The 16,608-nt window shown below is 44.3% G+C and overlaps 1 protein-coding gene across 2 annotated transcripts in view; it reads right to left on the reverse strand.

Moving 5' to 3' along the window:
- The window catches only part of ncaph2 (non-SMC condensin II complex, subunit H2), a 44,777-nt gene that overhangs the window by 21,897 nt on the left and 6,272 nt on the right, over positions 1 to 16,608 (reverse strand). For both annotated transcript variants that reach the window (XM_078419649.1, XM_078419648.1), the window contains exons 3-11: positions 16,010 to 16,111; positions 15,358 to 15,413; positions 13,459 to 13,540; positions 11,298 to 11,369; positions 10,620 to 10,699; positions 8,406 to 8,560; positions 3,100 to 3,186; positions 1,060 to 1,157; positions 815 to 886 (exon numbers count right to left, since the gene is read on the reverse strand). In XM_078419649.1, the coding sequence (XP_078275775.1) occupies positions 815 to 886; positions 1,060 to 1,157; positions 3,100 to 3,186; positions 8,406 to 8,560; positions 10,620 to 10,699; positions 11,298 to 11,369; positions 13,459 to 13,540; positions 15,358 to 15,413; positions 16,010 to 16,111 (804 nt within the window). The remainder of the gene's footprint in view (positions 1 to 814; positions 887 to 1,059; positions 1,158 to 3,099; positions 3,187 to 8,405; positions 8,561 to 10,619; positions 10,700 to 11,297; positions 11,370 to 13,458; positions 13,541 to 15,357; positions 15,414 to 16,009; positions 16,112 to 16,608) is intronic.

A 16,608-nucleotide genomic window follows, 5' to 3' on the forward strand; every position in this document is an offset into this window, starting at 1 on the left:
TCCTTTGCCACTATCTGACCCATCTGCCAATCACCCCTCCTTACCTGTATTCACCAACCCACTGCCAGAATTTGACCTATTCATACCCCTCTCTTTTCCAGCATTATCTCCCACCTACGTCTGAAGAAGAGTCTCAAGCCAAAATGTCACCTGTACATTTCCCATCACAGATGCTGCCTCACCTCTGCCACGCGTGGCAGAAGCTTCCAAAGTGCTGCGTCCTTCAGGGGGTAGCCGCCGAGCCTAACCCCTGCAGCCGAACGCAAGTCCCAGCAGAACGCAGCCTGAAAGGAGGAGCCTGCTGAGCCCTGTTCGTTCCCTGAAGACCGGGAGGATGGAGCTGGTGTCGATGGATGCAACCGGTAAGGAGCAAGGCCAGTAGGAGAGGAAAGGGAACCAGTCTGACCTACTGCGCCTTCAAAGTCGACTGCGAGAGGCGCCCCTGGGGAACAAAGGTGGACGAGCGAGGAGAGGGACATCAGTTCGCTGGTCTATCCATATGTACAAGGAAAGGTGACGGTTGGAGGCCCGCAGCAGCCTGGGGCTTGCCTGGAACAGGCACCACTCATATTACATAGAGCATGGACTGGACTTTTAAAATGGCACCTCTTGCATATCAGTGGACTCTTTCTGTAGAATTTGCTAATCGGGGATATGCTTCGGTATGACAATACTCTGGACTATTTGTAAGAAAAGAATGACACTGTCTATTTGCCTTTCACATGTAAAGCACGATTGAACCATTGATGCGCTGAACTCATCCAGCACCTTGCCTTTTGCTCATGGAATATTTCCAGGATTGTGTTAGCATTACCTTCCTGTGAGCTGGGTCAATCTCCATCACCTGTTTCTCACGGAGCATGTACCTGCGAGCTTCAGGTACACCCTGCAGGGACATGAAGTGCCAACTTTAAACTTACATTGAGAACAATCACACCCCAAGACAGCAATAATCAGCTCACTGTACATGTCCTCATAGATCAGCCCCCAACAATAATCCCAAATAGTCCCAATAATCCCAATAGTCCCAAATCATCTTTCCCCCACAATAACTCCTACCTTCAGTTGTGCAACATGTTCCTGATCCATCTTTTGCTCTGGCAACGGTAGAAGAAAGCAATCATCAACATCACCACCATCATCACTTCCTGTGGGACCTGAGGTAAGAAGATTCAACAATTGTGTTCAGTCCAGAAAATTTGAAAAAGCTGTTAGGTACTGCAACTTAAAGGTATGCAACTGATAAAATACACAATACGTTGTGATTTTTGAGAAACACCAGGTATTCTGTCGACCCATAGGGCTTTGAAATGCATTCAACTATTCGCTACTTTGAGTGCTACAAGGACAAGCCAGGGAACTACCGGCCAACGAGCTTAACATCAGTGTCAGTAAGTTACTGGAGGATTTCTATCTGCAGTAGAAAAAGCAAGGGCCTGTTAGAGATAGTGCATGCTGAAAGGACGTTGCATGAATTTGATTGAGATGTTTTTGAAGATGCGACAAGGGGATTGACGACGACAGGGCAGTAGACAATGTCTACATGGATTAAAAAAGGCTTTTGACAATATCCCACATGATCAGCTGCTGCAGAAGGTTAGATCACATGGGATTCAGGGTGAGGTAGCCAACTGGATACAAAGTTGGCCTGGTGGAAACAGTCAGAGGGTGGCAATGGAGGCATGTTTCTCAGAGTGGAGGCCTGCAACCAGCAGTGTGCTGCAGGGTTCGGTGCAGGTTCCCAAAAATATTAACGATTTGGATAAGAATGTAGGTGGCATGATTGATAAATTTGTGGTTGGCATCAAATAAATCGTGTAGATGTTTTTCTACAGTTACAAGTAAACTGGGAAAGTGAGCAACTTAGGCCAAAGGGGCCATTTCCATGCTGTACAACTTAGTTTGATTAAAATGCAGAACAGGAAATGCAGCTAAGGCCTATCAGTTTGAATCCTAGGATGGGGGGCGGGGGAAGGTTTAAACAGATTGGACCTTTACTCAAGTTCAAAAGAAATTAATGTATGTCAATCTTAACAGGTTTAATAGGGTCAAAGTAAGAGGCATGTTTCCCATGACCGGGGATCTAGAATCAGAAGATACAGTTTCAAAATAAGTGGTTGGTTATTCAAGATTGAGAGGATAAAATTCTTCACCCAGGGAGTAATAATTCTACACCGAAGAGGGCTCCACAGGGAAGGAAATATGCAATGTTACACTACCTGGCCTACATTTGCTTCCACAGCAATGCAATTTTCTCTTAATTTGAGTTCCTAATTTCAAGGACAATTATAGATGGACATTAAATTCTAATTTTATCAGTAACTAGACAACGTTGGGCCCAATCCTCGTAGAGGGGGGGCAGGAAGAGGAGAGGGTGTGACTGAGCAGGCCACTCTCTCCTCCCCCACCCCCACTCAAACTCTTCCCCACCTCCCCTTTCCCCACGACCCCCCTTTTCCCCTCTCTCCTCCCCCCCACCCCCCATTCTCTCCTCCCCCACTGCCACTCTCACTCTCCCCACCTCCTTTCCCCACCACCCCCCTTTTCCCCCTCTCCTCCCCCCACCCTCTCCTCCCCCACCGCCACTCTCACCCACCTCCCCTTTCCCCACCACCCCCTTTCCCCCACACCCCCCATTCTCTCCTCCCCCAGCCCCACTCTTACTCTCCCCACCCCCCCCTTTCCCCCACCACCAACCCCCCTCCCCCCCACCCCCGCTGTCCCCCTCCCCAGTCGCACTCTCCCTCCCACCCCCACTCTCTCCTCCTCCCACCCCCCCCCCCCCCCCCCCCCCCCACTCTTACTCTCCCGGAGCGGCGGACTACTGGAGACGGGCAGCGCTGCGGCGGCTGTGGCCTAGCCGAGCTGGGATTACTCGCGGCGGTTGTGGGGGAGAGGGGAGAGGGGAGAGAGAAGCGAGGGGAGAGAGGAGAGAAGCGAGGGGAGAGAGGAGAGGTAGAGTCTTATGAATGAATAAATTAAAAAACAGGCAAAGTAGGAACAACACTTGCACTGGAATTGTTGCTCTTCTCATCCCCCAGACCCTTCTCTTTAAGCTAATGAGCAGTTGTACCAAATTTTCAAGACCAAAATGCTTACCTGCATCATCTGAAAAGTGCAGTACAGGAACAGGAGCGTCACAGTCACTATTCTCCATCACCATGTCTTCTGCAACATCCTGCAGGCCTAAAAAAAAGGAATGGTATAAACTAATGAGCAGAATCCAACTGTGCTTCTGCCCGTGCCCACACCACACACTTCACACAGCCGTCTGTGCTCTCAGCAAGTGCTAGCATCAATCTCAGAAGACATCTGTCCTCCTTTTTCCAAGTTTCCAATTTCAAAAAAAGCATATAGCACAGGAAGCCATGTTATACTGTAGCTGTACTGGCTTTTAGTCCTGAACAACTGATCCAGCTCTGGTCTGTTTGCCCGTTACTTCAAATCCACATTTTCTTGTTATTTTCCCATCAGTGGTTGCAGTTACTTATTAAATTTCCACATAACCTGTTTTTACATTCTTCAACCCACATTTATTTAGCAGGGCAAAACTGCCCAAATCAGTTTACAATCAATATACAACATTAATTCAGAGGACGATACCAAAAAAATGTTTAAGAATATTGAAAAAGGAGAGATGAAGATAAATAATCAATTAGTTGAAAAAGGAAATTCCAGAGCTTAGAGCCTTAATATCTAAAACCACATTGACATTGTCAATGGAAGAGCAATGTAATAATTACAGGAATTAGAAGGGTCAGAATCTTAGTTGTAGGGCTGAAAAGTGCCAAAGGAAGAGCATGGCTATAGAAGATTTGTAAACAACGACAAATATATAAAAACAAGACACTGCAACAGGGCAAAAGCAGACAAATGATTGTGAATTAGGTTATGGAAAATGCTCTGGAGCAGCACAAGTTTACATGGAACATATGATGAGAAAGTAATTTTGAAGTCACCACATCAAGGGTGGGAAAGATCTTACACTCAAAATAGGAAGAATTTGTATGGGAATAAGAAACAATAGCTTTGGTCTTGTTAATAATTAGAGAGAAATAGTTTGGCTCAACCCCTGCTGTCAATTCAGAGACCCAAGTAGAAGGGTAAACAGAGATGATAGCAGAATATGCGTCAGAGTACACATGGAATCTGACCTAATGTTTCAGAGATGTTGCCAAAGGCAGGGTGTAAATAAGAAATAAGAATCCAGCAAGAACTGGTCATTAGTAACTCCAAAGTTGATGGTACAGGACACGAAAGTTTTCTAAAATTCAATGCCGTGAATTAACATTAAAAGAGGTCTTATTTCAATACCATTAAAAAACAATTCAAGGAATGTCATATCCAGACAGACAGATGTACTTTAAGGAAATATAACCCATGTTTAACTAATTTGAGATTCCACAAATTTTAAGATAGTTATAAATAAGAATAAGTCTGGTCCTTAAGAAACAAGTGACAGAACAAATGAAATTCTTATTTTCAGCAGGACAACAGCTATGTAAACAGTAGATACCATAATAAACAAAAAAAAAGTTCAAAATATAAAAACAAATATAGAAAGCAAAGGCAAAAAAAGTGGCCCAAGTCCCAAATGCAATCAAGGCAGTAGTTCAGTTTAGTTGGCATTCATAGTGTTCAATAGTTCAGTTTAGTTGGCATTCATAGTGTTCAATAGCCTGATGGTTGTTGGGAAGAAGTTGCTCCTTGGGGATGAGGTATTAAATTAGGGTAAAGCAGATTACAATATTAAGCTGGCGCTAGGGAGAGTAAAATGGGAGCAGATGTTATTGGGCAAGTCCACACCTAGCATGTGAGAGTGGTCTAAAAGGTAGCAGATCAGAGTTCAGGACTAGCATGTTCCAGTAAAGAGGGATAAGTCTAGCAAGGTAAGGAAACCTTGGATGACCAGAGAGGTTGTAAATTTAGTCAAAAAGAAAATGTAACATACACAAGGGCTATGAAGATGAAATTAGGAGCTCCAAAAGGGACCATGAAATGTCTGCCAAATCAGATTAAAGAAAATTCAACATCCGATTAAAGAAAATTCCAAGGCTTGCACACATGTTAAAAAAGGGTGACTAGTGAGAAGGTAAGACTTGTCAAGGATAAAGGAGGACACTTATAGTTGGAGTTAGAGGATTTAGGCAAGGTACTAAAGTTCTTTGCATCTGTATTCATGAAGGAGAAGGAAAATGCTGAAAGCAAGATCAGTGTGGATTATATTAATATTCTTGGGCAGTTTGAGATCAAGAAGGAGAAATCCCTGTTGGAATCTATCCAGGTTATTGAGAGGCATGAGGAGAGACTGCAGTGGATGCCAAAGATCCAGCCCACAAGAGAGGTCTAAGAGAACTGACAGTTGCCAGTGTTGTTCCTTTGCTTAAGAGATGTAGAGATAATCCAGGAACAAAACAGGCGTGAGCCTCACATCAGTGGTAGGGAAGCTACTGGAGAGATTCTTCATAATAGGATAATAATAATAATATATTCCTTTATTCGTCCCACACCAGGGAAATTTAGTGTTACAGCAGCAAGGTGGATGGCAAGAGATCATTCATTATAAATAAAAGTAAAGACAAGGATAAATTGTATTCCTTAGCTGTTACTGTTGACTCGTCTGCTGGGAGCAGTGCTGGTTGTGCAGTCGCACAGCAGCGGGAAGGAAGGACCTCCTATATCTTTCTTTCACGCACTTGGGGTGAAGGAGTCTGTCACTGAAGGAGCTACTCAGTGCAGTGACAGTGTCCTGCATGGGGTGGGAGTCGTTGTCCAGCAGCGATGTTAACTTTGCCATCATCCTCCTCTCTCCCACCGCCTGCACTGAGTCGAGGGGGCAAACCAGGACAGAGCTGGCCTTCCTGACCAGCTTGTCAAGTCTCTTCCCTTCCGCCGCTGAGATGCTGCTGCTCCAGCAGACCACTCCATAGAAAATGGCTGATGCAACCACCGTGTTGTAGAAGGTTCTTAGGAGTGCCCCCTGCACTCCAAAGGACCCTAGTCTCCTTAGCAGATAAAGTCTGCTCTGGCCCTTTTTGTATAGCGCATCGGTGTTTTCGGTCCAGTCCAATTTATTATTGAGGTAAACACCCAGGTACTTCTAAGAGTCCACCCTCCCGATGTCCATTCCCTGGATGTTCACCAGTGTCGGGGGGACCTGGCTGTGCCTGCGGAAATCTACCACCATCTCCCTGGTTTTCCCCGTGTTGATCCGGAAGCGGTTCCACTGGCACCAGTCCACAAACTCCTTGATCGGTTCTCTGTACGCCCTGTCATTGTCGCCTGTGACGAGGCCGACGATGGCAGAGTCGTCAGAGAACTTCTGTAGATAGCTTGCAGAGCTGTGCCTGAAGTCCGCAGTGTAGAGTGAACAAGAATGGAGCTAGCACTGTTCCCTGCGGAACCCCTGTCCGAGACCAGGTCCTTTGTCCTCACATGCTGTGGTCGGTTGGCGAGGTAGTCCAGAATCCAGGATGTGAGGTGGTGATCCACTCCTGTGCACTCCAGCTTGCCCCCCAGAAGCCCCGGCTGGATGGTGTTGAATGCACTGGAGAAATCAAAAAACGATTCTCACAGTGCTATCCGGCTTCTCCAGGTGTGAAAGAGCTCTGTTCCGTAGGTAGATGACGGCGTCCTCCACCCCGATGCGAGTCTGGTAGGCGAACTGCAGCGGATCCATTGATGGTCTCACCTGGGGGCGGAGATGGGCAAGGACTTGACGCTCCAGTGTCTTCATCAGGTGTGATGTCAGTGCCACCGGCCTGTAGCTGTTGAGTTCCTTCGGGTGCGGCGTCTTTGGCACCGGTCCACGCAGGATGTTTTCCATAGCTGTGGAACTCTCCCCAGTTTCAGGCACAGATTGAAGACATGGTCCACTATCCCGCACACCTGGTCTGCACAGGACTTGAGGAGCCTCGAGCTGATGCCGTCCAGACCAGCCGCCTTCCTCGCATTGATCTTCCTGAGCTCATTTCTCACCTGGTCTGTGGAGAAAGACAGATTGGAGCACAGGGGCTGGGTGCTCAAGGGTGTGAGAGGAGGAGGGGGTGTGCGGATGGTGTGGGGGCAGGAGGTGGGGTTGGTGCAGGAGAAGCAGAAGGTGGTGGCTGTGACCCAAGTGCTGTGGGAAGGGAGGTGGGGGCAGTGTACTGGACGTGCAGACGGGGGGCTGCAGCAGGACTGGTCCAGGGGAGGGGTAGGTGACTGATCGGATTTACCTGCTTTTGGAAGGAAATGGGATAATTAGAGCCAGCTTGATTTTGCCTAGGCAGATCAAGTCTGAACTTGTTTGAGGTTTTTTTAAAGAGGTGAAAAGGTGATTGATGGGGTAAGCGTAGTGGATGCTGTTTTCATGGAATTTAGTAAGGCATTTGATAAAGTCCCTTATATTATAGGCTAATCCAGAAGGTTAAGATGCAAGGTCGTTTTGATTCAGAACTGGTTTATCGATAGAGAAGACAAAGTACATATATAAATGATCATGGATGTAAATGGGTTGGTTAGTGGGCAGTGAGGAAGGCTGTCCAGGCATAAAATAGGAATTAGATCAGTTACAGATATGGGCGGACAAATGGCAGATGTAGTTTAATCCAAGTAAGCGCGAGGCGTTGCATTTTGAGAGGAAGCATGTTTTCAGTTAATGGCAAGACGCTTAACAGCACTGATGTTTCAAAGGATCAAGGTCCAAGTCATTAGCTCGCTGAAAGTGGCAATACAAATAGAGTGGCAAGCAATGTGTATGATTTGCTTCCTTTCATCAGTTGGGGCTTACGCCCATACACCCTTATAAGAGGACCTGTCTGCAATCTAATAACAGCAATGAAGAAGCCGTTTCTGAATCTGTTGGTACATGCTTTTGAACTTTCTGCCCGACAGACGAGAGATGAGGGAATGACCCGTGTGCAAATTGTCCTTGATTATGTGGACGTCAAGAGATCCAGTCTCTTTGTTGGATCTTTCCCGTGTCAATCCAAAATAAATCTCACTATTCCACTATCCCCATTGCCCTGCAAAACTCCCAGACAAATAACCAAAGTGCTTTATATCAAACAAACGAAAAATTCACTGTCACAATCCACTTCATTTAGTTTTGCATTTTCTCCTGCTTCAAACATTCATCCACTTTTCCTTTTGAAAACGCAATGGTCTAATCTTCAGCCACTCCCTGTAGCAAATCATTTCACATAATAAGCAATCAGCTATTGAAAATGAAATAACTTGTGTTCAGAAAGTTTCTGAGAACAATTAATACCACAGGCACAGAAAAGAAAAATCACAAATTTGGGAAATAGAAATTGTTGAATCAGACTGTAATAAAGATTGGAGGTACATAGGATTGAAAAACATTCACATCGGAGAAAATGCAACATCATGTATTGCCAGCTTTCAGGCATACACTTAATTACCATTCTTATTGTGCTCTGCATTGTTCTGCTCTTGCCTATTCAGAAAGTTCATTGGTGATGCGTTGTTCAACCCCAACATAAAAGCACCACTGGCATGAGGAGTGCAAGTGTTCATTCGGAAATCCTTGCGGCTGGCCAAGACTTCTCCTCTTCGGCTAGAGTTAGAAAGAAATACCAGGAGTTTCAGGTACTAAGGATCAAACATGTTTTCTTTAATTCCTTCTCACCATCTTCAATTCCCTTGCTGCATTCTCTGTTGGAGCCCAATTCAATAAGTCTGACATGGTGAGACAGTGACAAATGTGATAACCAAATACAACTCTGAAGCTAAAGCCTAATCCTCACCTCATCCAACATAGTTCACCAACTGAGAGATTTGTCCTTGCTCCTTCTTGTGGACTTACTGAAAACCTGGGCTGAGATCATGTTCGGAGATAACATTTAACATCTAATCCACCCAGTCAGCAGGTGGCACTATTTTCCACTGATGGAATTCAGCCTTGAGAGCTCCCTGATAAAACACCTCCTCTGAATATTTCAATGTGAAAATGTTCTGAATTTAGAAAACCCCATATTATATAAACGTGGGTAAATTAAGTACATTTCAACCAGGGACCCAATACAAAATATTTCACCAGTTACAGTAGGATGTAGTTGTGAAATGGATAGCAGTTCGAAGGGGAAATCATGCTTGACTAATCTTCTAGAATTTTTTGAGGATGTAACTAGGAAAATTGACAGGGGAGAGCCGGTGGATGTGGTGTACCTCGACTTTCAGAAAGCCTTCGACAACGTCCCACATAGGAGATCAGTGGGCAAAATTAGAGCACATGGTATTGGAGGTAGGGTACTGACATGGATAGAAAATTGTTTGACAGACAGAAAGCAAAGAATGGGGATAAATGGGTCCCTTTCAGAATGGCAGGCAGTGACTAGTGGGGACCGCAGCTATTTACAATATACATTAATGACTTAGATGAAGGGATTAAAAGTACCATTAGCAGATGATACAAAGCTGGGTGGTAGTGTGAACTGTGAGGAAGATGCTACGAGGTTGCAGGGTGACTTGGTTGTGTGAGTGGGCAAATGCATGACAGATGCAGTTTAATGTGGATAAGTGTGAGGTTATCCACTTTGGTGGTAAGAATAGGAAGGCAGATTATTATCTGAATGGTGTCAAGTTAGGAAAAGGGGACGTACAACAAGATCTGGGTGTCCTAGTGCATCAGTCACTGAAAGGAAGCATGCAGGTACAGCAGGCATTGAAGAAAGCCAATGGAATGTTGGCCTTCATAATAAGAGGAGTTGAGTATAGGAGCAAAGAGGTCCTTCTGCAGTTGTACAAGGCCCTAGTGAGACCGCACCTGGAGTACTGTGTGCAGTTTTGGTCTCCAAATTTGAGGAAGGATATTCTTGCTGTTGAGGGCGTGCAGCATAGGTTTACGAGGTTAATTCCCGGAATTGCAGGACTGTAGTATGTTGAAAGACTTGAGCGACTAGGCTTGTATACACTGGAATTTAGAAAGATGAGAGGGGATCTTATCGAAACATAAGATTATTAAGTGGTTGGACACGTAAGAGGCAGGAAACATGTTCCCAATGTTGGGGGAGTCCAGAACCAGGGGCCACAGCTTAAGAATAAGGGGTAGGCCATTTAGAACAGAGATGAGGAAAAACTTTTTCAGTCAGAGAGTTGTAAATCTGTGGAATTCTCTGCCTCAGAAGGCAGTGGAGGCCAATTCTCTGAATGCATTCAAGAGAGAGCTAGATATAGCTCTTAAGAATAGTGGATTCAGGGGGTATGGGGAGAAGGCAGGAATTGATTGAGAATGATCAGCCATAATCACATTGAATGGTGGTGCTGGCTCAAAGGGCCGAATGGCCTACTCCTGCACCTATTGTCTATTGAAATTCCTGAGCAATGTCCGAGACATAGAATGGTCTTGTAAGCATATCTGCACTGAACAAACTTGGCTCCTCTTCTTCAACAGCCAATTTACATTAAAGGAGCAAATTACCCTGGTGATGAATCAATTAAAAAAACTGTCAGAAATCTCTTAGTTAGGAGAGAAGGAAGCAAGGGAAGGAAGGAAGCAAACAAATGAAAGAGGGAATGACCAAAGTTTCAATGAATGGGTGAACTTGCAAAAAAGGGGCAAGATAAGCTAGAAAGGATAGACAGTGCAAATATGTCTGTAGCAATACATCTCACACCTAAGCAGCGGATTGTTCTTTTTTTCCATTTCTTCTGATGGTATCAGTGCCATTGGCGTTAGTGGAATAATGTTCACAACCTGCAGTGCCCAGACAAGAAAGCAAAGGGCAGTCAGAGCCAAACCTCAGGCACAGCAGCTCACCAACTGTGAAATTATTTCTAAACATTTATGCATAAAAAATTGTAAGACCTTGTGTTACGATTTTAATATTTTACCATTTACAGTGAGATTATTTTGCTTTACATCTGTGTTTTTACCCCCCCCCCAAACTCAGATGGAAACCCAGTGTAATATGACCTGCATTGTTCCCCAGAAGGTGATTTATAAAATCAATATTGTCCTGTTTCTCTTCAATTACAGAAGCATAATCCACCATTCCATCTCCCAAGCAGAGGCAAATTGTTATTTCTGCTGCAGTTCTAGATCCCTCTATACGCTATACCTTTTCATATATAATTCCCATGCACTCTTGATTTAAACTGTGCCAAGCCCAAAGTCTTCCTTGAGTGAGCCTGGTCTGACTTCTAGCCCACACTCACATTGTTAAAGGATGAAGTGAGATTGCTGAGTTGAGATCTGGTTGGGGAAAAACAAGGGTGTTCGCAGGTGGAATGATCGATGATGACAAAATATCCACTGTATTAAGAAATTAGATAATTTAAACAGGTTTACGTACAGTGGAAATGACATCCTTCTGCATATTTATGCTGTTTTTTGTCGGACACCCTATGTCATCAAGGGACAAAAACTGGAAAACAAAGATTTCTGCAGTTAATGACAAAAGATCACAAATACCCAGCACTTTAATACCCAGTGTAGCACCACGTCACATCAAGGAAATAGGTATTGGAATGCTGGATTCCATGTGACACAGAACAATGTAATCCAGCACAGCTTGGCAGAGCAGTTACATTTGCACATTCAGATTTAACCAAATCCCCAGGAACATTAATTGCACATTCCAACCTCAAAATAATTAATCCCACAATTTCAGGCTGAGTTTATACATCTATATACTAAAACTGGACACAGGAGCAGGATTAGGCCATTTGGCCCATCGAATCTACTCTGCCGTTTAACCATTCCCCCCCTTCTCCTGCCTTCCCCCCATGACCTTTGACGCCCTTACTAATCAAGAACCTATCAATCTCGCCTTCTTGCTAAAAAAATAAAGCACACTCTGGCTAAAGAAAATTCAACCTCCTCATCTTCATTCCGAAGATGCGTCCTTTCATTCTGAGGCTGTGCCCTCTGGTTCTAGACTCTCCCATTACTGAATACATCCTTTCCACATCCACAATAGAGAATTACTCCTTTTTCTAATAGAAGCGACCCTCATGGGCAGCACGGTGGCACAGCGATAGAGTTACTGCCTTACAGCGGTAGAGTTACTGCCTTAGAGCGGTAGAGTTACTGCCTTACAGCGGTACAGTTACTGGCTTACAGCGGTAGAGATACTGGCTTACAGCCAAGTGCCAAGATCCAGGTTCGATCCTGACTACTGGTGCAGTCTGTACGGAGCTCACACGTTCTCCCCGTGACCTGCGTGGGTTTTCTCCGACTTCCTCCTACACTCCATAGATGGTGCGAGTTTGCAGGATAGTTGGCTTGGTAGAATTGTAGATTGTCCCTGGTGTGTGTCGGAAGGTGTTGGTGTGCAAGGATCACTGGTCAGCATGGACTTGGTGGGCTGAAGGGCCTGTTTCCGCGCTGCATCTCTAAACTAAACTAAACATGACCTGGCAAGCAGCACACATAAAGCATGGAAGGAACACAGAGTTTCTGTCACAATGAATGATCGGACACTTGTTCTTTCTATATAACATGGATGTGGCAACAACTAATTTCAGTGCTGAGAGGACAAACACAGATGAAATGTTTCCTATAATTAAATAGGAAGCTCCCTACACTACAGTAAACTTTACAGCAGTGTCGAATCTTAGCGTCCATTTTGAAGATAGCAGTAAAGGAACGATGCTCACAATGCACCTTGACTGTTGTGCAAAAGAAGGCAAGAGATAAGGCAAAAGGCAAGAGTCCCAACCCAAAACGTCGCCTATCTATTCTTTCCACAGATGCTGCCTGACCCACTGAGCTACACCAGCACTTAAGTGTTTAGGGAAAAGATAAGGTGCCTGTGTCAGTGCACGGGTCATGAGAGCACGCACACAGAGAGTGAGCAGGAATACGTTGAGCTGTGATACATCGGAGTTCATTGTCACAGACGGCTGTGGAGGCCAAGTCATTGGGTATTTTTAAAGCAGAGATAGATAGAATCTTGATTAGTACGGGTGTCAATGGTTATGGAGAGAAGGCAGGCACGGGTTACTGATTGTGGATGATCAGCCATGATCACAATGAATGGCAGTGCTGGCTGCACCTATTTTCTATGTTAACTCTCGTTTGTTTGTTTGCTTGTTCCTGAACTACAGCCAAATCGGTTCCTGAACTAGAGTCATAGCACAACAAGGGGAGGAAGGAGGGGAGGAAGGAGGGGAGGAGAGGAAGGAGGGGAGGAGAGGAAGGAGGGGAGGAGAGGAAGGAGGGGAGGGGAGGAAGGAGGGGAGGGGAGGAAAGGGTGCTGCACCAATGCAGGAGAGGTTTGGGCCCAACGGGTCCACTTGGTCTAGTTTCTTATATAATTATAGTATTCCCAGTGTCCAGAACTGGAATCATCACTTCAATCCCATGGAAAACCTCTTAATAAAACACACATCTCTTCAACATTCCCAAGTGAAAGTATGTAGATGTAGAGTTTTGTTTATAATTTTAATTCAGGTATTCTTAAGCAGTAAATTTTAACGGTGAACAGTGCATCCTGATTTAAAATTGCTTACCTCCCATTCAGCCTTCTGATTATCCAAGGACAGATCGTTATCTGCACCATCCACCCCAATAGATGATGCCTTTTGATTCCGCCTGAAAGGATAAAGGCAAAACGACATTTTAAGTAAGATTCCACTGTGGAATGTCACCATAATGTTTACAGAAAATATCAGAGGAGAATTGCCTCTATTTTACATTCCTCCACAACCATTGATAAGTATATTAATGGATGCAGGAGTCACAGGACAAAGGCCATTTTGTTGAGTGGTGTGGGCTGAATCACCTGCAGCTCAACACCGACAAGACTAAGGAGTTAGTCTTTAGGAGGAGAGGAACACCCCTGTCCCCCATCTTCATCAATGGTGTGGATGTGCAGTTTACCATGGAGTACAAATACCTTGGAGTTAGCCTGGACAGTAAACTGGACTGGTCCAGGAACGCTGATGCTCTGTACAAGAAGGGACAGAGCCGGCTGTAGTTTTTGCGAAGGCTCCGCTCCTTCAACGTCTGCAGTAACATGTTGCAGATGTTCTACCAATCGGTGGTAGCCAATGCCATCTTCTTTGCAGTCGTGTGCTGGGGCAGCAGGGCCAAGGCCACGGATGCCAATAGGATTAACAAACTCATCAAGAAGGTTGGCTCTGTCCTGGTTGGATTCATGGGAGGTGGTCTTGGAGGGGGATGCTGCTCCTCAAACTGTGGAGCATCTTGGACAATACAGCTCACCCCCTCCATGACACACTGGTCAACCTGAGAACTACCTTCAGCAAAAGACTGGCTCCACCAAGATGTAGTACAGAACGCCAAAGGAGAACCTTCTTCCCTGTAGCTATCAAACTGTACAACTCCTCCCCCTTCTGTCACAGGATAGACTGATCCCCCCCTCCCAATCTTTGCACATTCCCAATCCTTTCCACTCTTCACTTTAATTTGCTGTTTCATATATTTGGGGTTTCATGACCAGGCAGATCAATAAAGTTCTATCGTATCGTACAAGTATATCATTCTCATCAGGACACAATTTGTACTTCTGGATGCAATCGTCCAACAATACTACAATCCATTACCACATGTAATCCTCCTTTAAGACATCATTTGATATAATATTTCTATAATGTAATACTCTATTGGTTTTAATGCTCCAGTACTAACTGTTATTAGTTGTACAATTCTATAGTGGAACACTTCACAGTAACTGTCACTAATGCTGCTGCTTCACAGTTCCAGCAATCGACGCTTAATCCTGTGTGTCAAGTTTGTATTTTCTCCCTGTACCTGCATGGATTTCTTTAGCCTTTGGTTTCCTCCCATATTCTAAAGTTGTGGTGACTGCAAAGTGAATTGGCTATTGTAAATTAGGGTAGATGTTGGGTAGGAGAATGGAGGTGAAGTTGATGGACATGGAAAGGAAATAGGCAACAGGATTATGTAGGGGAATGTAACTGCTGAGCCAACAGGCTAAATGGTCAGCTTTCATGAAATAAGAAACAAAACAAGGACTCTGCAGTCCTGGATATGGCAATATTGTCCGTATAATGTTTGTGTACAGAAATACTTGCTGTGGTGCTGAATGGAATTTGTTATATTATAGAAAGTTGATATTAATCCACAACATATTCTCCAATATCCAGAACAGAACAATACCATATTATTGTTCATACCTTCTATATATATATTATACCTTCTTCAGTCTGAAGAAGGATCTCGACCCAAAACGTCACACATTCCTTCTCTCCTGAGATGCTGCCTGACCTGCTGAGTTACTCCAGCATTTTGTGAAATAAATACCTTTGATTTGTACCAGCATCTGCAGTTATTTTCTTACAATATCATGTTACAGGTCTGTTATAACTTCCCTTTATACATTAATCCATGGACAACTTTGATTGGTTATTAAAAGGATTCTTTACTTTTTATTGGAGATGAGGTCCAATGCTTGGTACACCAAAGAATACAGGTATTCCACCTGTGGAGAAAGAAATAAAAAGCTCACATTCTATGCAACATTGTCAATTCAACCAGGCCAATCGTTAGCAACCCAAAGAATTCCAGAGCTGATATCAGATAATTTTCCATTTTCTGTCTTTGACCTTCCTTTTCATTCAGCATATTTCCCCAAAAGGTTGTCTTGGACCAAGAACAAACGAAGAATCAACTCCCCAAATATCCCCCTACCAGGTCAGAGATAGACACAAAATGCTGGAGTAACTTAGCGGGATAAGCAGCATCTCTGGAGCGAAGGAAGGGGTGACGTTTTGGGTCTAGATTCTTCTTCAGACCCAATCAGGTCAACCCACGTGACCAATGAGCACCCATCCCCCAGTTTAACTGCCCAAACCAGCATATCAGTGGCCCTTCACCACCAATCCCCACCCCTCACATCTTGCCAGATCCTCCAAGGATCTTTGCACCCTCTCCCAATTCATATGTAGAATTAGGTAAAGCTCCAAAGAAGGCTAGCTGATTTCGTCATTCTCATGTATATTTTTTTAGATTAAGAAATATCCCTAACTTCTGAGCCCCAGTATTGCCTTCTTCACTGCACATGGTTCAGCTACTCACCTTCCTGCTGTAAATACATGCAGATCCCTGGATCAACAGTGCAGCCTCTGCAAAGTTCATTGTTGTTTTTCCATCATCAAAGGAAATGCAAATCTGGTCCAACTAACAGGAGAACGAGACAAGGATTATAAAGATATTGGCCAGAAAGTTTAATAGTACAGCTCACATGAACAGAAATCTGGAAAATGAGTTAGGAATTTGCAAGAAGGATAACCATAAAGGCCCTGCTCCACAGAGCATTGATTAGGAGGACTCTAGTTGTCCATTTTATGGAAAAGAAATGTATATTAATATAGCATTAGCCATATGCAGCAAAAACATGCATGTTGGATAAAAATGGAGATGAGCGTTAAATCAAATTGCCGCGATTCAAATTGAGATTTGCTACAAAATTATGGCCTTGCTTTGCCAACCACACAGATCCCAACAAAGGATTAAAAATTGTAATTAGAGCTTCATTACTTTTCTGCGGAAGTGTCTTTTTAAATGCCTGATACTTTTACCTACAGTTACTTGAAAAGATGACAATTAGTTTAATCTTGTGCGTAATCTTTTTCAGTCAGAGTTGTGAATCTGTGGAATTCTCTGCCTCAGAAGGC

Source organism: Rhinoraja longicauda, chromosome 23 (assembly GCF_053455715.1).
Source record: "Rhinoraja longicauda isolate Sanriku21f chromosome 23, sRhiLon1.1, whole genome shotgun sequence".
Taxonomy (NCBI): Eukaryota; Metazoa; Chordata; class Chondrichthyes; order Rajiformes; family Arhynchobatidae; genus Rhinoraja; species Rhinoraja longicauda.